Here is a 24326-nt window from a genome sequence, read left to right on the forward strand (position 1 = left end):
CAAAGCTAAAAAGGTTTTGCAATCCATGTCTTTCAAAGGACTACTATGACTTTTCCAGACTCAGGCTGGCATTAATATAGACAGTGAGAGGAGAGTATTTGAGTAGCTCTGGGGATTTTAGCTGAAGATAGGACGATCCCAAAAGGAAACAGAAAAATGAGACAATTTAGCAAAACTGACAGGAATTAATGATGTTATTCTGTCCCTCTGCCCCTGTATTTCCAAATGAAAAGGCTTCATCAAAACATTGTCTCCTGTATGTCTGTGGGGTGAGAAGGACTCTGCCTGCCCAGACAAATAGGTTTTAGTTTGTTTTTTCTTACATTTTGCCATCCAGGATTGTATGTTTGGGCACCCACAGGTGAGAGAGTGAAGACTGGGCATCCAATCTGTCACAGCCACTAAAACCACAGCATCAACTACACCACAGTGATCTGGGGACAGCTGACAGACAGGTGCCCTCAGAGCCACCTCAGTTTTCTGCAGCTGAGCTCTGCAGTGTAACTAAGAACATCCATTAAATGAAGGCGGAGAGGGAAATGTGATCAGTGTATAAACCAGTAAATAACTTTTGAAGAAAACATGATGTGGATAAATTGTATCACAGTTGCAAGTATCATTGCAAGTTCTTTCATGCTGCAGTACCTTTGGTCCACCTGTCAGGCTACCTACATAGTGAATTTTGTAACTCTATTTGTCCCTGGGATTAACTGCTCCTGTCTGCAACATGACAGCTTAAGGCATGAGATGAAAATCACAGGAGTCAACACATGGGGAGGGGCAGAATGTGGTTTCTTAAAACTATGCAACTAGGAGAGAGGAGCCAAAAATAAAAAAAGTGGTATGGGCTCTACAGGCCTGCCATGTAGCAAACGAGATTGATTTGTTGTTTTTTACTGAAGTGCTTGGCGGTTTTCAATCAAAAAGTTTGAATTGTTTCTCAAGCATTCCAGTTTTCTGAGTGATTGATTATTCAGAAATAACTGATGCCAGCTGAGCAGATTTATGCAGAGTGGTTGCAAGAGAAGGGTGAGAAGGATACATTGGTGATTGAAACACTTCAGTGGCTGATGCAACTTCTCTTCCCCTGAAAAAGAGCTGTGGGCTTGCAGAGGTGTCTTCAGGGGACCGAAGAGGAATGCTAAATATCTGATGGGATAGCAGCTGGTAAGCAAAGTGTAAAAATAGGTGCCCTCCAGGTTGAAGGCCATGATACCTTGTGCTATGAGGTTTGTCCTGTCTCTGTGTATGAATGTGGTGTCTATGAGAGCAAGTCTGCTACTGATGTGATTAACTGACTTTTTAAGTGATTTAAAGACTATAATAAAGTGATTATTTCCAGTTTTGTCCCATAGCAGACGTAGGGTTGTGACGCACAGGCATTTACGGTCTCTGTCTCTCTCTCTCTAGGTTCTCAAGCATCTGCGCCACTTAAATTTCACCAATAACATGGGGGAACAAGTGGATTTTGATGAGTTTGGGGACCTGGTAGGGAATTACTCAATAATCAATTGGCATCTCTCTCCGGAGGATGGCTCCGTCGTTTTTGAGGAGGTTGGACACTACAACGTTTATGCCAAGAAAGGGGAGAGGCTCTTTATTAATGAAAACAAGATCCTGTGGAGTGGATTCTCTAAGGAGGTAAGTGCTTAAATCATCACACACAATATTTCCCAAGTTTCTACAGGATGAAATTTGAACTGACCATACATGCTCATGTATAAAGGTTCCATGTCTGATTAAAATACCCACTCATCTTACTGCATATGTGTTCTCTGCCCTACTCTTTCACACCTTCACGACACACTTCTGGAAATAACAGGCAGCTGCTTCTCCCCTCCCACACATTTGATAAGCCTGGGTGTTAATGTTTTGATAATGACTGTTTTCTGTCCCAAGCAGTTAGCTTGGGTTTTGCTAATGCTGTTTCCACAAGGAGGTAGAATTCAATGCCTGAGTCTGTTTTTTGACCAAGTCAAGTTTTCCTGAGCGCAGCAGTTTCATTACTGAACACAGACATCTCTTCTGCTCCCGGTATCTTTATATCAAGAAGTGTCTCTTCCTGCTCCAAGTTAAATTTGCAGCTGTTTCTGCTGGCCTTGCCCTCCAAGAACCAGAGCCTTCCACACACCTTTGCCTTGCAAACCAAACAGAAAAAGCCCTGTCAATCTTCCCAGGATAACTTGGACACAGTACTCAAACAGTGGGACACACCAGTACCTGCTCTCTTTTTAAAATCTGCCAGAAGGTGCTTGGGCAGTCTCAAAAGTATGTGATGCAGCCATTGACTTTAGTCAGGCCTAAGTCCCTCTCCACTTTACTTTAGATCTTTTCAGCATAAGTGTATTGTCTCTAGCAGCCAGGGCTGTGTTTTCCCCACGTGATGGAAATTCAGGGATCTCTGGGCAAGAGCCAGGTGAGCTGCCACCATAGCCAGCAGCAGCCCCCTCCAGCCTAGAGAGAAACCCCAACTCCTGGAGGGGGTACTGAGCGGGCATCTGGCTTGTGGCCTGGGAGGTGACTGGAAGAGCATTAGCTTAGAAATATATCTGCCAGACCCTGCTGCAATGTTTAGACATATTAAATCAGTACCTGACTAATGAACAAGGCAATTTGCTTCAGGTGATTATTCACGTTGGTTGACAGATCAGGTAAGTGCTTCTGCAGTTGCTACACTTCCCTAATTCATTTACACCATCAGTTAAACCTCTGCTCCAGATAACCCAGTTTCACCTATGGTTTACATCGATCTCTGAAGGAGGCATAGGTCAGGCTGGGCACTCTGCAGCTGAAACACTGACCTCAGGCTTTTCTCAGCCCAGCTGGAGACTCTGAACCCAAACTAAAAGTGTAATTAAAAAAAAAAGCAAACATATTCTAACCCCTCCTTCTGACCATTGCAAATGACACCGACAGCTCTTCCAGCAGGCAGCATTTTTTTGTTTTCTTTTTTTAATTCAAACTGAGTAATTATGTCCTCTTGGTCTAAATTCCTCCAACAGTGCAATATTTATCTTCATTCGCTGTCCAAAACTGGTGAAAATGTGACTGGATGTCACGCCAGGGCATGTAAATTGTGTGCCAGTGGAAGGGTTTGTAATCTCTATGTCTGTTGCAGCTTTATTTCCAGTCTGTAGTGTCTGAATTTCTTCCACAAAAGAAATCTGTACTCAAAGACAGTAGCCAGTACTTCACTCACTGAGGCCTTCTATGCCTCTTTCATCCTCAAAAAAAATTAAATGCATTTAGTTTTAATATAGGAACTTCAACATTGGGCAGACTTGCAAAAGAATAAGTTAAAGCACAGGTAAGATGGATAGATTTGTTTTAGCAGAACTTGATGAAATTCCCCACAGGATACTTAAGAAGGCAGCCAAAGCAATCTCAAAGCACTAGCAATTCATCTTTGAGAAATGCTGTGGATGGGTGATGTCTCAAAGGATTAGAGGAGAGTAACCTTAATACCTGTTTTTAAAAGCAGATATAGGAGAGCCAAGAGAATTACACACTGCTGAGCTTCTGTAATCTAAAAGACTTGATAAAAAAAATAAAATTATAAGAGTCTATAAACACTTTGAGGATAATAAACTCATTAAAAAATGCCAACATGGATTTGTCAAGATTAAATCATGCCAAACCAATTTAATTTTCTGCCTTTGAAGCTCAGTCAGTGTAGCAGATAATGGAAAAGCAGTGCATGACTTCAGTCAGGCTTTTGATTCAGCCCTGTTCAAAAACATCAGTGGCAGCCTAGGGAATGACAGTCTAGACTGATGAAGTCCTCCTGGTGGATGCATCACCTGGTGAAAGACTGTCCCAAGGAATTAACAGCAAACTGTATTAATAGCAACAGGTATTAACAGCAAAGATTGCTTCAAGTTGGGAGTTGCAGGGATTTTTCCTGTGTATGTGTCTGTCCAATTAATTATGCAAATCTGATTAACAGCTTAGAAACATGGTTCCCAAACTGTGCTGCCACGGTACTTCAGGATGAAAGGCAACAGCGACTGCTTTCAGCTGCAGGTGAATACCTGAGCCACACAATCACAGAAGCACAGAATTGTTTTGGTTTGAAAAGACCTTTGAGACCATCCAGTCCAACCACTAACCTAGCACTGCAAAGTCCACCACTAAACCACGTCCCTGAGCACTGCATCTACACATCTTTCAAATACTTTCAGGGATGGTGACTCAGCCACTTCCCTGGGCAGCTTGTTCCAGTGCCTGACAACCCTTTTGGTGAAGAAATTCTTAATATCCCATCTAAACTTCACCTGGTATAACTTGAGGCCATTTCCTCTTGTCCTGTCAGTTATTGCCTGGGAGAAGATACCAACACCCACCTTTCTACAAGCACTTTTCAGGTAGTTGCAGAGAGCAATAAGGTCTCCCCTCAGCCTCCTTTTCTCCAGACTAAACAGCCCCAGTTCCCTCAGACACTCCTCGTAAGATTTGTGCTCTAGACCCTTAACCAGATTGGTTTCTCTTCTCTGGACTCTGTGGAGATCTCTCCAGCACCTCACTGTCCTTATAGTGCTGAGGGGCTGACAGCTGAACATGGTATTCAAGGTGCAGCCTCACCAATGCTGAGTCCAGGGAACAATCACTTCCCCATTCCTGCTGGCCACACTATTCCTGATGCAAGCCAGGATGCTGTTGGCCTTCTTGGCCACCTGGGTGTTGCGGCAAACCCTTTTCTTGGGGACACGGCTCTTCTCAGGAGCTCTCTTGCCGTCTCTACATTTCCCCCTTTTTTGTTGTTTGTTGAAAAAAAGCAATAATTTACTGTTAGCAGGAGATGAGGTCTTAAAACACCAGCTCAGTTTTCGCTGGTACTCGCCGCCTCGGGATGCCTGGCCATGCAGAGGCTTCTCCGAGCATTCAGCGCACCAGTCTTATCGCGTGTCCCTAGGGCCCCGTTTCAGGACCGCGTCGCGTGTCCCTGGGAGGCTCCGTTTCAGGGGCCGCACTGACTTGATGCGCACTCAGAGCTCCACTTCAGCTTCAGCATTCCTCGGGCTTGAGTTCCGCGCACCAACTCGCTGCGCCTTTCGAGCCTCACTCTTCTCTCCTGCCTGGCTCGCCATTCCGGGCTGTTGTCTTGCCATGCTGGGCTTTTACTCCGAGCTCTTCACGCCGCCTACAGCATTTAAGCCTGGCCTTGTGGAGCTTCACTCGTGGTTGCATATTTGGAGCTCTTTATAGAGCGTCCCGCACCAACGTAGTGGCTCCATCTGACATGGTTGCGTATTTCAAAGCTCTTTATATCACCTTCCGCATTTAAGCCAGGCTTTGTAGAGCTTCCCGCAACCAACGTGGTCGTGTAGAGCTTTTTTATAATACCTCAGCATTCACGGCTGCTGTTGCTGCCCACATTCTCCACCAGTTGTTGCGGCGAACCCTTTTCTCGGGGACACGGCTCTTCTCAGGAGCTCTCTTGCCGTCTCTACACCTGGGCACACTGCTGGCTCATGTTCAGCCAGCTTTTGACCAACATCCCCGGGTCCTCCACTGCTGAGAAGCTTTCCAGCCACTCCTTCCCAAGCCTGTTGTGTGATAAGGGGTTGTTGTGACCCAAGTGCAGGACCTGGCACTTGGCCGTGTTGAATCTCATACAATTGGCTTTGGCCCATTGATCCAGCCTGTCCAGATCTCTGCACAGGGGTTGCCACTACTGAGGGCCTAGTTACCCTGTGGCTGAGGTAGATGCCTGTACACAGGAAAGCCTGACTTCAGCCATGCAGGAGCTCCCTGGAGATCAGCAGGTTCGCAGCACTTCAGCAAACTAGCAGCAAACTTCCAAAGAGGTGAACAGAAGCTTCCAACCAGAGCAGCCCTTAAGTATGTACAGCCAAGTATAGTACTTTGACAGTAGTGGAAATTCTGGGTTTAAGTCCTCTGAGCTGAGAAAACCAAGTTCTGTGTCACTTCTCTTTTCTTCATTTAGTTGGGAAAAGCTGAGCTCAACCTGAGGTTGTGCTTCTGTGTAAAAAAGGTCCAGGCTTCCACTTACTCTGCTGAACTCCTTGCTGAGAGTGTGCATTAGGCATGTAATGAGCATGTGTGTGTGACTGCTTGCTGCCAGGATGTGGCTATAGGCAGGTGGGCTCACAAACAGCATAAAGGCAGAGGCAGCAGATGACACAGCTCGTCCTTTGCAGCAGCAAAAGTCTGCAAGCTTTTGGATCTGTGTACAGCTGTTGATTTGCATTTTTAGATGCTCAGTGTTCTAAAAGCAATGCCTTCCTTTCTTACATATGAACAATCCTCTTTTTTATTTGATCTTTTATATTTGTGCGTTGGAGAAGGTCTTAAGGAGAACAGGGGGAAGTGGATTTCAAGAAACTAATTAGTAGTCACTATGCAATATGTGGGATTGGGGATCAGCAGTCACAGCCCATCATCTCCAAGGCTGACTCAAATCCCTGCCAGTAGAATCATAGAATACCAGTTTGGAAGGGACCACAAGGATCATCTTGTCTAACCTTTCTTGGCAAAAATCGTGTTTTAGACAAGATGGCCCAGCACCATGTCCAACTGAAACTTAATAGTGTCACATGTTGGAGAATTCACCATTTCCCTGGAGAGATTATTCCAGTGGCTGGCTGTTCCTGCTACTTTTGTGTCCAAACAGATTATCCGCAGCAGCACTTGTACCTATTGCCCCTCATCTTTTTCCATATGACTCCTTGGAAGAAAAGAGTATCCACCTTCTTTGTAACCACCCTTTAAACACTGGGACGGGAGGGATGAAATGTTTTTTCTTTTAACCATCTAATGACCACTTTCTGGTATGTGTGTATCATGGGTCACATACCAGTTTGGTGCCCACAACACAGTAGAGATTTACAAAGGTCCAGTGATCTTCCCTACCATCCTTTGATGTGTTCTTCCAAACAAATACCACTGCAGTGGGGCAGGGAACACCTATGGTGCAAAATGTGTCTGTTCTGTAGAGCCTCTGAGGCTCTCCAATCCAGCACACTAATGAAGCAGTAGCACCTTAGGAGTAAGCCCAAGGTCCTGCTGTAGGAAGGCTGTATGTGGGGTTCTGCCACCATTAACTCTTCTTGGGTTCTTTTCTTGCAGGTGCCTTTCTCTAACTGCAGCAGGGACTGCCTCCCAGGCACCAGGAAGGGCATCATTGAGGGGGAGCCCACCTGCTGCTTCGAGTGTGTGGACTGCCCTGACGGGGAGTACAGTGACGAAACAGGTAATACCCACAGAGATGCACTGGGGGTAGCAGAGGACTATGCAAGCCCTCTGGGCATCACCTGCAGTTGTCCTGAAGTCACTTCACTGCAGTGCTGAGCTCTTGCCAGGGAGCTTCACAGAAAGGCTGGAGGGACTTCTGAAAAGGTTACAAGAGGTGACTCTTGTGGACCTCAGGTCCTGCCTGCTGCTAAGCCTGCCCCTTGTGCTCTGAGTTAGGAAAATTAAGGCAGAGAATTTGGAAATGAACTTGCATGTAGGAAACCTCTCAGGCAGCCAAAGGCAAACTCCATTTCACTCTAGCAATAGCTTTTATTATGCCAAAAGCCTGGAGGAAGGAGACACTCCATACCCTAATCCTAAATTCTGCAGTTATCTGTCTGCCTCCATCTTTTCCTCATGTTGTCAGGGTTTTATGCTTTACAAAGGAATAAATTCCATTCCATCCCTGACTTTACAAGCAGAGACAAATATTTCCTTTTATGGGTTCATCATCCACAGCTTCTGTTGAGCACTGGCACTGCAAGAGACCAGAATGTCTAGGTCCTAACAAACACCCATGGACATTTATTTTTTGTTGGTTTCAGTGGGAGCTTGGAAATTTATGAATTTCCAACACCATTGGTACTCCTTAAGTGTTGGGCATCCCCAGGGTAACAAAAGCAAGTAAAACCTTTCAAAACAGCACTTAGTGTCTCCTCATACCCTCTCTGGCAGTGCTACTCCCAGCACACACTGCAGACCTTGCCTGAGATGAAAACTTCAGTAAGCTACACGCAAGACTGAACAACTGTTGTCCTTTGGCAGACTCTAATTTGCATCCCATCAGACATAAATGATGATTTTTTTTCTAGCATTAGCATTAGCATTATCAGCATTATCAGCATTATCAAGCATTTATTATACTAGCATTAGCAGCATTATCAAATTAAATAGAAGCAATTCTGGTCTTGTGAGTCTTTTGTGTCTTTCACAGGATTTTGTGAGCTGTCCCTTGGTGTCCTGGTGAAATTTATGGGGCTGAGGGAGTGACTGCCTTCTGACTCCACAGATTCTTGCTGCTATTTCAGCTGACAGTGATGCTCTTTATTTCCTGCACTTGCCAGTTTTATAGGCTTCACAGGCGCAGAGAGCAGTTTTACAACCAGTCTTATCCAGCTGAAGCAGTGATGCTAACAAAGGAGATAGTCTTGTGTCTTCTCCCAGCTGTTTGCTTCCACCCTTGGTACTGCACCTGGTACTTGTGCAGCCATAGAGCAAATTGGATCAGGTGTCTGGTCTTCTTGAAAACAAACTCTTGGCAGACAGAGTGCCCAGGTAGAAGGAGAAGCTGTATGACCTCTGGTAGAAGGGAGGGGGCAGGAATGAGCAGCCCTGGGGGAGGTGGAGGATGTGATTTACTCCAGAGGCAGCAGGGTCTTATGTCAGCTCAAGGCAGGGGTGAAAGCACATATTTAGGATGCAATGTTAAATACCTGTCCCTGTCTCTGGTAGAGGCTGTTGAGGTACAAGAAAAATAAAAACAATTGGCTGAACTGATGTAAATGAAGCTACCTGTGTCAATGGGAGCTTCTAACTGATTTTTTGCATTGAGTGAAAGTTTTTCATAGGAATAGGTGAGGCATCCAGTCATTAGGAATGCATTATCATATCAGGACATGGATGCTCCCTCCAATCAGCCCTCCAGAAAAAGCTTGAAATCCTCTGCCCTCATTAGCTGGGTGTTCCTGGCTTTCTCTTTAGCATCAAGTGATGCTCTAGGAGCTATGCTCTGAGTCTGTCCATGCTTGGGTGCAAAGGTCAGAGGGAAGTTGCTCCTAAAGGAGGTTTCTGAATTCCTAGAACTCACAGCAGGCCACTGTCGTCCCACTGGGATTCTGAAGGCTGAGGTACATTTTGACATTTAAGTCACTGCTCTCAACCACTGCCATCAAGGAGTCAGGACCTTCCCCACTGGACCACAAGACCCATTTCAGTCAAGAAGATCAGAAGCAGCAGGTCCTTGCCTTTTGATCCAGGCAGCCATTGGAAATTTGTATTGGCATCCCACTAAGCACAACTAGTTTGATATAGATGAAAGAGATGGAAGCATCAGTTTTCCCTTTGCAAGGATCAGTGTGACACTTTGTTGGGTGTAGGGAGAGTGATATCGTTAAGACACATCTTCCCCTGGTGTTCTAATGTGAAATGAGAGTGTGGTGGGAGACAAGGGCACTGCCTGCCCTCAGGGAAGAGAAATGCAAACACTTTTAAGACTCGCCCCTTGGAATATGAAATAAGCTTTCAAAGCACTTAAGGAGTCAAGCACGTTTTTAATTTTCTCTGTAATAGAGACAGGCAGGATGCTTCAAATGATGATAAAAGGGTGAGAGGTATGAAGACAGACAGAAGTAGATGATAAAAATGAAGGAACAAGAAAATGAGAGGGACAGAGCCTGAGTTTCAGCTGATAGCAATCAAAGTTTTAGTAAGTAATGGATTCTGAAATCAAAAGTGCAGGGGCAGGACTATTTTTAAAGCTGAAACTAATAATGCTTTGTGTTTTGCTATACAGCCCATGGGAGACTGGCTGTTTCAGTGTAAAATAGACTGAGACCCCAGCACATGATTCTGGGAACCTGCAGGAACCTGCAGGCAACTACTCATGTATTTAAGGCGAAGGCCAGTGCGTAGCTGCCATTTATGTCATCCCACATCTCAGCCTCTCGTTCTGACAAACCTTCCCACTCTGCCACTTCTTTTTCAGATGCAAGTGCCTGTGACAAGTGCCCTGAGGATTACTGGTCCAATGAGAACCACACATCCTGCATCCCCAAACAGATAGAGTTTCTGTCCTGGACTGAGCCCTTTGGGATTGCTCTGACTCTCTTTGCTGTGCTGGGAATTTTCCTGACTTCCTTTGTCCTAGGAGTCTTCACCAAATTTCGCAACACACCCATCGTAAAGGCCACAAACCGGGAGCTGTCCTACCTCCTCCTTTTCTCTTTGCTCTGCTGCTTCTCCAGCTCATTGTTCTTCATTGGTGAGCCCCAGAACTGGACTTGCCGTCTGCGGCAGCCAGCTTTTGGTATCAGCTTTGTCCTCTGCATCTCCTGCATCCTGGTGAAAACCAACCGTGTCCTGCTTGTCTTTGAGGCAAAGATCCCCACGAGCCTCCACCGAAAGTGGTGGGGCCTGAACCTCCAGTTCCTCCTGGTCTTTCTGTGTACTTTTGTGCAGATTGTCATCTGTGTGATTTGGCTTTACACAGCCCCACCATCCAGTTACCGAAACCATGAACTGGAGGATGAGATCATCTTCATCACCTGCCACGAAGGTTCCCTGATGGCCCTTGGCTTCCTCATTGGCTACACTTGCCTTCTGGCAGCCATCTGCTTTTTCTTTGCCTTCAAGTCTCGAAAGCTGCCTGAGAACTTTAATGAGGCCAAGTTCATCACCTTCAGCATGCTGATCTTCTTCATCGTCTGGATCTCCTTCATCCCAGCTTACGCCAGCACGTACGGCAAGTTCGTCTCTGCTGTGGAGGTGATTGCAATACTGGCTGCCAGTTTCGGGCTTCTGGCCTGCATCTTCTTCAACAAAGTCTACATCATTCTCTTCAAACCCTCCCGCAACACGATCGAGGAGGTGCGCTGCAGCACGGCCGCCCACGCTTTCAAGGTGGCTGCCAGGGCCACGCTGAGGCGGAGCAACGTGTCCCGCAAGCGCTCCAACAGCCTGGGGGGCTCCACCGGCTCTACTCCTTCCTCCTCCATCAGCAGCAAGAGCAACCACGAAGACCCTTTCCCCCTACCAGCCTCCGCCGAGCGTCAGCGTCAGCAGCAGCGTGGGTGCAAGCAGAAAGTCAGCTTTGGGAGCGGCACGGTCACCCTGTCCCTGAGCTTTGAGGAACCACAGAAGAACGCCATGGCCAACAGGAACACCAAGCGCAGGAACTCTCTGGAGGCTCAGAACAGCGACGAGAGCCTGATGAGGCACCGGGCCCTGCTTCCCCTGCAGAACAGTGAGCCCCTCAGCACTGAGGCCAGCTTCCAGGCAGCTTCCAGCCCGGACACCAGCTCGCAGGAGTCGGTGGTGGGAGACGCCAAAGAAGAGGTACCGAGCCCTGAGGCGGAGCCTTCCCTGCCGTCAGCTAACTCCCGAAATTTTATAGGCACTGGAGGTGGCTCCGTCACAGAGAACACAGTACATTCCTAACGAAAGAAGATCGTGAGAAGCACACCAGCCCCCAAGAGGAACTTGCTCGTCTCTTGCTTCTGAACAGAAAAGACAACAAAGACACCCTCCTGTGACACAGCCCCACTACACCTTACTGTTAGTGCCAGAAGGGTAACACATGTACCTCCAGAGGAAGGACTGTGTCTGGGGAGCCTTGGGCTGAATTTGCATTCCCTTTTTCAAAACCAGGACACCTCAGAAGGACAAGCGAAGATCACCTCTGGTGGGGCTTAAGCAGAAGTCTGCATGCTGCCTTGCCTCTGTAAGCTTTTTCTGCCAGACTGCGACTCAGCTGACTATGGGAGGCACTAGGCAATTCCACTATACTCTGCTTTTACATTTATGTATAATATTCCTCTTTTCCCACTATGTATAATATGCCCTCTTTATCCAGTATATGTGATCTGTAACCATGTGCATCAGGACTCTCAGCTCTTCAAACGCAAGATACACGGTTTCACTTGGGGAAAGCACGATCAAGGGGAAAATAAAACAAGCCCCCAATATCCTGCGTGCTGTGTACAGCCAAGGGTGTGAACATGTAAAGTATTTAATGTGACAGAGCGCCCTGCTATTTATATTTAGTAATGTCCCAACCTCTCCTTTCTGCCCAGCGGGAAGTACTGGACAATGCTCTTCGTAGACTCCATTGCACTAGACCAAACTACTAGGTTCCCACTGGTTTCCTCCAGCTGAGGTAGCTTTACCTCCAGCCTGCCTGCTTTGGGGGAGGGGGAGAACACCTTGTAAATCCTCCCCCTGAGAACGTTGTGAGAGCACAATGAGATGTATCCATGATTGATTATGTCGCTAGTAGTTGTATGATTAACGAAGTGTTGCTGCTGTAATATTCCACATGGCATACATGGCTAACTCCTTCATACCATAGTCAGTGTTGTGCTTTGCCATATTAACCTACCTTACACCTACACGGAGCACTGTGCTAGTCGTGACAATGCTGTTGGGCCTGACACAAAGCAAATGAAACAAAGTGGAATGGAGGAGTTAGGGATGGAGAAATGGCCCCCAGATGAGGTAATGTGACAGCAGGAGTGGGTATCTGAAGCGTGTGTGCTGGTAGATGACTGGATGAGGAAGACATACAGGCCTGGACTCTGAGACATACAAAAAGACAAATTGGTGAAATGGCTATGTTTTGGCTCCTGTAGGCACCTACAAGGTTATTTCCTTCCTGACCCATCCTGAAGAGGGCACTTAGCACAAGAAGGGTGGACTGCACCTAATAAAAACCAGTAAGGACTTTAGCAGAGAGCACAGCACAACTTCATTACTCTTGACACTATTCTCACTCCCTCAGAAGCAGACATGAGTGCTCCTGGTTTTGCAAGGTATGCCTGGTTCTTCTCCATTCATGCTAGAAAGGTTGCAAGAGTCTCATTAGAAGAGCCATTTTTTGCAGCCTGATGAAAGAAACCCCCCAACAGCCTGGCAGGAGGGCTGGGGTTGCATTGCAGAATTTAGTTCCTTCTTCCCGGATCCCATGTACCTACCAGGACTAGCATCTGGCCTGAAGATGTCATATCCCCCTCCCATATCAAGCAAGAAGGTGGGCTAAGCCACCATGGAAAGGTAGACAGGCCTGCAGCTTAGTGCAAGCAGAGATGAAAGGACTGTGTGAATGGGAAAATACCACAATTCTCTTGTTACTGTTTTTGCTTGGTTGTTCATTTGCCAGGGGAGGCAAATAAAACTTGCAGGTGACATTAATGCATAAAAACTTTGTCTTGACACCTCCACGGATTTTTGGCTTAGGACTGCAACGTTAAAGAACACAATAGAGCATGCTATTGAGACAAGTTTTTTAAACCCTTCTGTTTATCTCTTACATTCACCTCAGAGTGGGCTCAAATTTTAAATACACCATGTTAGAGAGAACCCAACTTTAAGGTGTGCAAATTGCAATATTTATTTAACGCTGTGGCACAACAGGTGAAAAGAAAAAGAAAAGAAAAAAAAAGAAAAAAAAAAAAAAGAGTTTGAAAATACAGATCATGGCAGCCACATTTTTGGCAACCATGTTCTAACCCTTGATTCAATGAGAGTTACTTCTTGCTGCTGAGAAAAACAAGTCTCTTTCCCCAGGCTGTGGCCTCAGGGCTAAGTTTAGGGTATGGAACTGAGACCTATGGTCTTCTGAGTCTAACTGCATGAATGAAGATGGGCACTAGATGGCAGAAAGGGCTAAAAAAAAAAATTACTTTGCATGGCCCACACTTCCAAGAATTTCAGTAGCCAAGTATTTGTAGTGCTAGTGAATCATTCCTCCAGGCCAAAAGCACTACAGTAGCCCCTGAAATGAAGCTGGCAGCACTGAAAGCATAGAAGTATTTAATGAATAAAACAAAAATTACACAGAATACCAACTGAAGCCTGTGCATGAAAATACACACTGTGAGAAATAGTCACCATCTGCTAGCTCATTTGGAAAACAATGTTCACTAGCTATACACAGTAGATAATGTTGACATTTGGGTGTTTTTCATTCTTTGGGTGATTTTCAATCTTTAGGTGTTTTTTAATCTTTACTTAAAAGGAACTTGTACTCTGGCATATACTTCAACAGCTGCTATAATTTCATAGTGACAGACCAACAATGTTTGCTGGGGAACTCCCCTCCATCCTCACTTCATAGATACCCTGAGCTCTAAACCTCAAGTGAGCCACTGAGGCAGCCTCTTCTAGTGACACACATGCTAGATGCAAGGGAAGTTCAGGAAAAAAGGGACCCCCTTTGTGAAGGTAACCTGCAGCCAAGCCCTTTTCCCCATGCATAGAGGAGGGTACATATTCTCATCCTGCCAAGCTCTGGAGAAGAGGCAGTTTGCCCAGACACCTGTACTGTGTCTGTGTCACACAGGATGATACTGATAAAGCCAAGTTGAGCAACATCCTCCTGTTGAAAGGTCAAGACTGAGAACTTCCCCTGGTGTGTCCCACCAGAAGTTGCCCATGGAAATGGTTACTACAGTCCCTCGTGACTCAAAAACCTCCCAGAAAAGCATGTGCCAGGCTGGTGTTTCTTGAACCACCCTGTAGAGAAGTGGCAGCAGGGGCAGAAGCAAAGATTATTTCAGCTGTGTGGTGGGATTTTAATGGACAAACTTGGATGATAGGCAGGGAACCATCACAGTGAGAGAGCCCAATTCTTCACTCCCACTCTGCTTACTGACACAGCAGAGCTCTGCGTGCCCAAAGCCTCAGCATGCAGAGGAGAGAAATGAAACCAGGGGAAAGAAATCCTTCTTCTCCATTGTTTCATGCTTGACACCAGACTGTCCTCCCTACCAGTGCAGAAGGTCCATTCAGCTGCCATTATATTTTGCATTGTATTTACCAAGCATTGCACAGAATGAAGGGAAGCCAGGGGGAAAAAAAGGAGGTGTTTATTGTTGATGTTGTTTTGTTTTGGTTTTTTTCCCAGGAGAATGTGGGTATTTAAGTTGGGGGAAATTTAGCTGAAGAACCAAAACTGAAGTGTCACCAGGGCTTTTCTCAAAGGCTTCATAATTCAGCACAGCCTTGGGTTTGCTGGCTGGGGAACAGCAAAATCAGCCTGGGAGAGGGCACAGTGAACACAGCAAAGGAGGGATATTTGGCTAGGGAAACTTTCCCACCCTGCTAAAGAGAACATGGCACGTCAGTGACACACTGGAAAAAAAAAAAAGATTTGCAGTTTAGGGCAGCCCTGTCTCCCCACGGGGCTGTCAACAGCGGTGTCACCGGCCGAGGGCCGTCTGCAGACTTTCTGCGAATCATTCTGCAGGCAGCTTTTACCGTACGTCTGATTTTTAGGTTCTTTTCTTCCATCACCTAGCAGGCTACAGGACGGGAACCCTCCTGCCAGGCCCGGAGAGAGCCTCTCCCATTGCGCTCTACTTAAATTTCCCCGACCCAGCCAAGGCCCTGGGCGGGCGCTGTCCCGGCGGCGCTGAGGGCACCGCTCGGTCGCTCCACCTCAACCCCCCCCCGTCTTCCTCACAACCCCAAAGACCCTGACACAGGGTTGAGGGGCTGAGCCGCCTCGCTGGGACCAGGCACTTTCCCGGCACCGCCCCCGGTGCCGCCCGGCTCCGGTCCCGCCCCTCGGACAGGCCGGGCCCCGCCGGAGCGTCAGTAGCAGCGCGGCGAAGAGGGGAAAGCGGCGGCTGCCACCATGTTGTGCGGGGGCGTCGGCGCCACCCAGCCCGCCACCGGCGAGACGCAGAAGATCGTGGATGAGGTGAGGGAGCCGCGCTGCGGGAGGGACCCGTGGGCCCGGCAGCGGGTCGGTCTCCGGGGCTTCTCCCGCCGGGCCTGGTGTGGTGTGAGCCGGGAGGATGGGGCTGGGAGCCGCAGGCTCTCCCTGCGGCCTGCCCGCCGCGGGAACGCATCCGTAGTCGGCGGGTTTGACTGCACGGCTCGGGTCCCGGCTCGGTGCAGGGTGTGGCAGCGGCCCAGGTGTGTTCGGACATCGCTCCTCACCGCGGAACGCGGAGCCGCCTTTCCTTCCTCCTTTCCCCCCCCCTCAGCTGAGAAGGGGGAAGAAACGCAGTGAGCCGACGGCCTGAGCTTGCTTGTCCTTGCGTCGTTTGATTGATTCCGGGCAGAGCAGGTTCGGGATGTTAAGAGGACATTTGCGAGGGGATTTTCGAGAGGAACCGTAGCCGGTGTTGAGTGCTCAGGGGGAACTGAGGTGCTCCCGGCTCCCGCCCTGGCGGTGGAGGTGAGGTGCGATGAACCAGGGTCCCCGCAGCCCTGCCAGGTACATCCTAGCTCTGAAATTTCGATCCTAAGTCTGAGGAAGGAGCACGGGATGTTCTTGCAAAGTCAAAATCTTGTGGCTATTGTTTGCTTCGTTTTGAAAATAAAAAATAAAAAAAATTCTCTCCTGCTGCTCCCCAAAGCAGAATTCAACTTTGGCCGCTGCCAGCTCCCAATCCTGATTCTCCTTACAGAAACTTAAGTTACTGCCGGTGTTAAATGTGTCTAAAATATGTCTAAAATGTGTCTAAAATGTTTCTAAAAATGCCAAAGTACAACTAAGTTCTTTCAAAGCACGCAGTCCTGCTTTAGTCATGGGAACTCAGTTTCCTTCTACTTTTTGGTTCTGTCAGCTGAGGTGTCTCAAGCCAGTGGAAAAAGATGAAGGAAGAGCTCCAGCTGCTTATGGTCTTTTGCCATATTTATACCCCAGGCTGCCGCAGTTCCTAAAACACATACAGAGCACCCAACAGCACAACAGTCATTGAAACTGAAATTGAGCTTGTAAAATCTGACAATTTTGCATTTCAAAAAAAAAAAAAATTTGCATTGCCTTAGTGCTAACTTGAGTTTCGAGTAATGAGTACATTACTGAAAACTTCTGGGAGAGTTACAATTATATTTTTGACCTGGAAAGACCTCCATGTCATGTTAAAAATGATGTGAGTATGCTGTTAATTCTGCACATGGACTGAAAATCAGGTTTGTTTCAAATCCTGAATTTTCATTCTCTGGCAGGTTGCACTGGTTTGGTAGTCCAAGTACAAGATGAAGATTAAAAAGAAAACCCATCTGGATTTAGACCTGAATGTAATTAATCAAACATCTGGCATTTTAATTAAAATCACCTAAGTATTTCAGAGCTTCTCCAGCTTGTTTTGACTGCCAGCTTAAATTACTTATTTAATGAAATATTCATGGGAAAACCCAAAAATAAAATTTGCCCATTCAGTCTTATCCACATCTGGATACAGACTGTGAATGAAACATTAGTTTTCTTAAATCAAAGTAAACTTCTAAAATTACTTAATTTTCTTAAATCAAATCTGTTGGAGATTTGTTAGAGCCTGCCAGTTTGCCATAACTGCATCTTCTGTTCCTGCTTTTCCAGTTCTTGCCTCCATTGTATTATTTTGTAAGAATCATGGCACTGGCCAAACATTGGTCAGGTTCATGGGCCTGGCAAGTGCTGCTGCTCGCCCAGAGCAGGTGCAGTGTGAGGCAGAGCAGGACAGCTTCCCTCTGACAGTGTCTGGGTTAGGAAGTCCCTTGCCCTCTCCATGGCAGGGATTTCCACCCTGGTCTGCTCATCCTGTGGCTTCTCAGGGGCAACTGTGGCAGAGGTTACTCCAGGGTGATCCATCTGCTTGAACCATCTGCTTTTTGTAACTGCTCTGGGAGTACACGAACAGAAGAGTGTTGAGCTTTCAGGGCATGATAATTTTCAGCCTTGTGATTGAATCACAGGCTGGGGAGGGACTGCTGCACTTCCTGCCAAGCACAGGGTTAGCAGCACCAGGCTGCTTAGAGCTTTATCCACTCAGGTCTTGAAAACCTCTGAGGATGGAAACCACTCAGCTTTTCTGGGCTGTCTGCTGCTCTGATGGAGTGTCCTCAAGGGAAAAGATTTTCCTTACATCCAGTCTGACACTCCAGTTTCCATTTATGACCACTGGGCTTCATTCTTCTTCCCCTCAATAAAGAGCCTGATTTCTTCTAGGTACTAGAAAGCTTTTCTCAAAGCCTTCTCCAGGCTGAGCAAGCTAATTTTCTTCCTCTCCTCACAGCACAAGTGGTCCAGCGCTCTGACCTCATGCTGCTCCCTACAGTTTATTGACATCTTTCTTATACTGGGGGCCCAAAACTGGACACAGTATTTCAGATGTTTTCTTACCACGTGCCAAGCAAAGAGCAATAGCTGCTTGCTTCTCCCTTCCCAAAACTGGACACAGTATTTCAGATGTTTGCTTACCAAGTGCTTAAGCAAATTTGCTTCTCCCTTCTGGGTAGGTTCCTGCAGCAGCCCAGTATGCTGCTACCTACCAGGGCACAGCGCTCACTTCCATTTAGTGCAATCCACCAGGATGCCCTGGATCTAGACTGGGATGATAAACTAGCAAGGTGGGCTGATAGAAGGTCTTTGAGAGAGTATTTCTCTCCATAGGGAACCAGGATGCCTGTTTGTCACATGCTGGGGTGAGTCATTGCCACAGAAACACCCTAACAAGCCTGCAGCCGCATGTGACTCTGAGCTGTCTGCAGAGTTCACTGAACCCAGTGTTAAACTTTCTGCTGGAAATACAAAATGTGCTGAGCCAGGGTGATTTTGAGATCTAAGAAACCAACCTTGCACAGCACCAGAGGTTGCTAAAATAGTGTGGGACAGGATAGTGTTAGTGGGACTGCCCTCTTCCCTGCTGCTTTAAATTTCTCATAGCAGCTCTAGTGATGCAGACCGAAACCACCTGCTCTGTCCTCTTGACTCAGGAGAAGGGGAGGAGAGAGAACTGAATCACTACACTTTCTAGGGCTGTGTCCCTCCTTGCATCCTTGAATGCAAAGTTGTCATGTGCACTGTCAGATTTCCATATGACAGAAAACATAGGTACAAAAGCATCCAAGTATCATTATCTTACTTGTGACACACTGCTCACTGCCTGGAAGCAGCACAGAGGTATGACCTCTGGGAGATGTGCAGTGCTGGTCATGGCTCTCAGGGACAGGATGGTCACTTACCAGCTCTCTTGGAAAGGCTCCAGCATTTGGTCTTGAACCTTCTCAGTGCTGGAGAGGTGGGTGGGACAACATTCCCTCTTGCAGGAGCTGTTTCTGTTCCTACTTCACCTACAGCACCCGAGCACTGGCAGACTGGCACTTACTTTCCCCCCAGGGAAGGAGGTGAGATTCAGGTAGAATAGCAAATGTATTCATTCCCCTTGAATTTTGGAAGAAGAGGAGCAAAGTACACCATAAAGCTGGAAAACCTACTATCTGTGGGTGCTGGAGGGAGGGATACCTAATGATGCAGGAGGCAAGGCCCAGATAGAACTGTGCTTGGAAGCAAGGACTCCAAGACTAATTTGTCTTGCCTTTCTAAACAAAGCCTGAAATCTGCTTTCCTGACCAAGAATTTTATTGTACAGCCAGGATCTTCTAAGGAGCCAAGTGTGGGAGATATAAGACCTGTAACTCATATGAATTTAAGCCTCTTGCTGGGGTATTGGACAAGTTACTTGACTTCTTGCTTTTACACTCTGGAAACTGAGATGATAACTCAGAGGCTTTACAGTTCAATTATTTTTTGGAAAATATTTGCAGTTTGAAAACATTATAGATTCCAGGAAATACCTATACATAGGAAGAACTGCCAAGTAAGTGTTGCAGAACCTCTGTCATGGGTGGTTTGCTATCTAAGTCAGATTTTTGGGTGGCTGTCTGTTTGGTGATGCTGGGTCAGTAGTAGATTGTTCTGAATTTGAAAAGGGAGCAAATACTGAAGACATATCTTTTCTTGTTGCAGTAATGATGTATATTAAAACCTTCTCTTTATAAAGGCCTTTAATCTTGGGCATGTAGCTACGGAACCCCTTCCCATTTGTTGTTGGATATACAGGACAGAAGGGAAGCTGAGACATCAACAGAGGAAGTAATTTGTCAAAATAAATCTTCTGGAATACCCACACAGTTCTCTGTTGGAGGCTTCAGACTTGGACTCAGTCTGTGGTGACTGAGTCACATCTCTGCCTGACTAGATTTCTGGTCCTGTTTCAACACAAAACTTCACATTATTCATTTTGATATTTTAATTACTTGGAACTCCATGTCTAAGATTTCAGCAGCAGTGAGCTGAAGGGTGCTGAGGCATATTGATATTGTGGATCCTAAGTCCTAAATATTTGAATCTTCCATCAGTCTTAAAAAACTTATCTATCTCTTTTCCTTTAGGTGAAAAATCAGCTAGAAGAAAAAGTAGGGAAGACTTTTGATGTCTTCACTGCAGTGGAGTTTAAAACTCAGGTGGTTGCTGGAACAAACTACTTCATCAAGGTAGAGGACATGGTGCAATGTCTTTTATGTGTGTTTTTTTTTAATTAATGTGTACAATATTCGGATGGTGTTTTTTTCTTTACTTATCTAGAGAGGGGTGTTAGTGATTTTGCCTTCATAAAATGAAAAATTCTGTACATTAAAAAAAAAACACAAAAAAACCTCCTAACCTCATCTTTCCCCCCCAGCTCATCTCCCTGTCTGTATTAAATGGAGATAAGAGCACCTCTCTAGTTTCATAGTGATACTTACTTTTCTGTCAGTTTGTGAAACTGGGTTTTGGGGATACCTGCACATCCATTATGTTGAGCACTAACATTGCATTAAGTCTGAGACTGTAAAGATACAGTGAGGCATCAAACCTGATCTGTGATGTCTGTGATGCCACACACAAGCCCAGTCAGCTGTGATCAAAGCATCAAAGTGCTGCTTCTACCAGATAAGACTAGAACATTTTGCCTGTATTTAATATATTAATTACTTCTCTGCAACTCTTATTCCCTTCCTGTGCATTCCCTATCTCCAGCACAGGGAGGATTAACAAGTGTAGAAGAATTAGGTGGTCCTTCCACAAAGCCATGACACCCAGGCTGGTTTAAAACACCTTCTGAGGTGATGCTTTTTCTTACCACCTCTACTGCTTCATCCTCAAAACACACCAGTCTACCCTGTCCCTCCTGCTGAAGGCTGCTGTTCCTCCACAGGACTGAGTGGTTGTTGTGCTTTGCAGGTCCATGTTGGCAATGATGAGTTCATGCACCTGAGGGTGTTCAGGAGCCTTCCTCACGAGAACAAGCCACTGAGTCTCCACAGTTACCAGAGCAGCAAGGCCAAGCACGACGAACTGACTTATTTCTAGCAAGCTTATCTTATGCACTTTCCTACTGATTTCTTATGTGTGTTTTCTATAGGCTGCAAAATGTTGATTCCTGTGCCAACAAAAGAGTGTCTTTTTTTTTTTAAACGTAATGCCGGAAAAAATCAGTTTCTTTTATGCCATTCCCTTCCTGTGCAATATCTAAATTTGAAAGCTGCACAGCTCTCCTTTCACCTACACTAATGCAAACCAAGTGTTCAACTGAAATACTTTGGCTGAGTCCTGATTGTGGATTTTCTTGGTCTGGAAATCGAAAGGGGAGTGACACATGTATTCACCACAGGAAGCACGAGGAAAACCAGAATAGTTTCTGTGATGTTTTGCTATTTTGAATATACCTGTAGATTTAAAATGCACTATGTATTTTATTGGTAAAGACCTGAAGAGAGACTTGAGTTGAAGCAATTTTGAAAACAAGAGAAAGGGAAGAATTATAATCTTTTGATTCCCATTATAATCAAGCATTCCCATTATAATCATGTTTATCTTCTTGCAGCAGAAGGCTATAACGTCCAGCAGAGGGTGTATGACTTCAAAAAAACACAACTTGCTTCTTTTTCAGTTCTAAGAAAAAGTCCTGAAAAAGAACTTGAGCTGGACAGGCATTTCTGCATAAATAACAATAAATATTTCTTTTGAAATGAGATGGCATATTTGACTGTTGTTTCACTACTCTCTTTACTGTTTTTCAGTATTGGTTATTATCTTGCTCAGGTTTTTTCCATGGATGTTTACCATATTTCAGGCAACCTTATGTATTCTATGTTTTAATTAGAAATACTTTATTTTAATTTGGTGAGAGACATGAAAGGCAGCACAAGAGGCAGATATATCAGCAGCAAACACTAAGGAAATTTGGGCCCTCTGTGCTCAGTGGAGCAGGGTTCCTGCTGACAGGGGACACAGGAAAGGCTGAGGCATTCAATGCTGCCTTTGTCTCTGCCTTCATTGGTCAGATTTAACTTCTGGAATTCAATGTATGTCCCTAGGATGAGTGGGGAAGTCTGGAGAAAGGAAGAATCCCCTTTCCAGAGGTGGATCCAGCTAGGGGAAGGTTTAAACAATGTGGACTTAAGTATCCCCCATATGCACCCATGGATGCTTAGGGAGCTGAGCTGGGCAATGTCATTACAAGGTGACCCTCACTTTGGGCATCGGGAAAGAAGGACCAGAAGAAAGAAAATGTCACTCCTGTGTTCAAGAAGGGCAAAAAGCTGGAGCATTACAGCCTCATCAGCCTCACCTCAGTCCCTGGGAAGGTGATGGAGGAAATGATACTGGAAGCCATTTCAAAGCCCATTAAGGACAAGAAGGTGAATGAACGCGATCATCTTGATTTACACAAGGAAAATCTTGGCTAGTCAAGATGATTGACAGCTTGCTCTGGTGAGATAAATATCTTGGCATAGAAAAGAGAGCTGTGGATGCTTTTGAATCTGTCTCCCACAACCTCCTTATAGGCAAACTGATTAAGTATGTGCTAGAAAAGAGGACTACAAACTAGCTGAACTGTGGTGCTCAGAGTTCAGCAGCACATAGTCCAGCTAGAAGCCAGTCCCTAGTGGTGTCCCTCGGGGTCATATTGGGTCCAATACTGTCCAACTTCATGGGACTGAGTGTAGATGACACAAAACAGAGGATGCTGGTTACAGCAGCTGGCTGGGCTGCCCTTAAGAGGGATGTCAACACACTGGAGAAATGGGCATTTCACAGCTCTCAGCAAGGGGAGATGCACAGTCCTGCACCTGGGAAGGAATAACCAGTACAGGCTGGGCCTGTGTGGCTGACAAGCAGCTCTGCAGAAAAGGACCTGGGAGTTGTCCTGCTGGACAGCCTGTGGCAAAGGTGTCCAGCAGTATCCGTGGGCTGCATTAGGAAGAGCACTGTCAGCAGATCAAGAGGCCACTCTGAACCTCTTTCATCCTGTTTAGCACTGGTGAAACCACTTCAGGTGTGCCAGACCCACTTGGGGCTCCCCAGCACAAAGCAGACACAGATGAACCAGAGGCCAGCAAAGGGCCAACAAGACAATGAAGTGCTTGGAACATCTGCCTGAAAAGGAAAGGCTGATAAATCTGGACTCATTCAGCCCTGGGAGACAAGGGGGGGGGGGGGATACTCAGGCTCTTCTCAGCAGTTCTCAGTGGCAATAGAGGCACTGAGGCAATAGCCACAGGTTGAAATAAATAAATTCCATGTAAATATAGGAGAAAAAAAAACAAAACAAAACCAAACGGTGGACCAGGTTGCCCAGAAAGCAATTGCTGGATGCCCTGAGGCATCACTGATGGAGAGCATCAAAATTCTGACTGCACACAGTTCTTAGCCTCCTGTTTTAGTTACCTTGCTTTGTGCGGAGAGGTTGGACTCAACAGTTATCTCCAGCACACAAGTCTGGCTATATTTGTGTGTTTGCGTAAGTATTACTATGTATACCTGCTGAGAAGATTCTGTAGCCAAGCTTGGTAATTTTGTTTGCTTCTGTAATTCACTTGGGACAGGGGTTGCTGCCCTCTGAACTGGGGGGCAAAAGCCCACTTCTGGATGACACTGCTGCACATCCCTTGCCCATAGACTGATGAAATGGGCAAGCAGCCTTGTGAGGAGAGGGCATGGTGAACTAACTTCACACGTTACTGGGCTTGTTGTTCCAGGTGTGATCTGTGTGAGCGGGTAAGCAGCATTGCTTGGAAGGAGCATGTTCTGTCTCCTGGTTACTACAGAGGACTTAAGCTGCTTTTCTCATTATCAGTCTTAAAGACTCCTCACACAATCCTCTAATAGAGAGTAAAGGGGGAGAGTTAAGTCTGGTTTATTATGGCACTTCTTTTGCTAAAAAAGGTGATTTTGGAGAAACAGGGTTTATTTGTGTGCTGGTCATTTCCCACTCTGAAGTGTTTTCACAGTTCAAAAAGCTAAGAATTCTCTCCAACTGCTACTCTGTGAGACTGTTAGTTGTGATAATGTGACATTTGCTATATCTTAACGATTTGTAATTTGAGACTTCAGGAACTTCTTGTGCAAACTATTAGATGTACAAGGGAGAACAACTCCCGAAGTCACAGGAGGCCACAGGCTGTCTTATCACATTGATTGAGAATACTGTCATGCACAGAAATGGGCAGCTGCTACATCTTTCTTGGCACGATATTCCTGTGACAATTACACCCCTGTCCTTCATGATTGCACACAAACACACCCAAGGTATGGC

The 24326-nt window shown here is 46.1% G+C and overlaps 2 protein-coding genes across 3 annotated transcripts in view; both read left to right on the forward strand.

Annotated features, from left to right (window-relative positions):
• The window catches only part of CASR (calcium sensing receptor), a 78777-nt gene extending 65609 nt beyond the window's left edge, over positions 1-13168 (forward strand). For both annotated transcript variants that reach the window (XM_071761536.1, XM_071761526.1), the window contains exons 5-7: positions 1411-1641; positions 7090-7213; positions 9959-13168. In XM_071761536.1, coding sequence (XP_071617637.1) covers positions 1411-1641; positions 7090-7213; positions 9959-11409 — 1806 coding nt within the window. In that variant the 3' untranslated portion in view covers positions 11410-13168. The remainder of the gene's footprint in view (positions 1-1410; positions 1642-7089; positions 7214-9958) is intronic.
• Positions 13169-15516: 2348 nt separating this feature from the next.
• LOC139804381 (cystatin-B-like) lies at positions 15517-21759 on the forward strand. The gene is made up of 3 exons (XM_071761618.1): positions 15517-15670; positions 20137-20238; positions 20969-21759. The coding sequence occupies exons 1-3, from the start codon at positions 15605-15607 to the stop codon at positions 21095-21097; spliced, it is 297 nt and encodes a 98-aa protein (XP_071617719.1). The 5' UTR covers positions 15517-15604; the 3' UTR covers positions 21098-21759.
• The last annotated feature ends 2567 nt before the right edge of the window (positions 21760-24326 follow it).

The sequence above is a fragment of the Heliangelus exortis genome, chromosome 1 (assembly GCF_036169615.1).
Source record: "Heliangelus exortis chromosome 1, bHelExo1.hap1, whole genome shotgun sequence".
NCBI classification, from domain to species: domain Eukaryota; kingdom Metazoa; phylum Chordata; class Aves; order Apodiformes; family Trochilidae; genus Heliangelus; species Heliangelus exortis.

What these genes read in the sequence shown, in the direction of transcription:
- LOC139804381 (XM_071761618.1), top strand. Translation starts at nt 15,605, where the DNA reads ATGTTGTGCGGGGGCGTCGGCGCCACCCAGCCCGCCACCGGCGAGACG. An exon ending in CGCAGAAGATCGTGGATGAG is followed by an intron (nt 15,671 to 20,136) that starts GTGAGGGAGCCG and finishes CTTTTCCTTTAG; the next exon opens with GTGAAAAATCAGCTAGAAGA. An exon ending in GAACAAACTACTTCATCAAG is followed by an intron (nt 20,239 to 20,968) that starts GTAGAGGACATG and finishes TGTGCTTTGCAG; the next exon opens with GTCCATGTTGGCAATGATGA.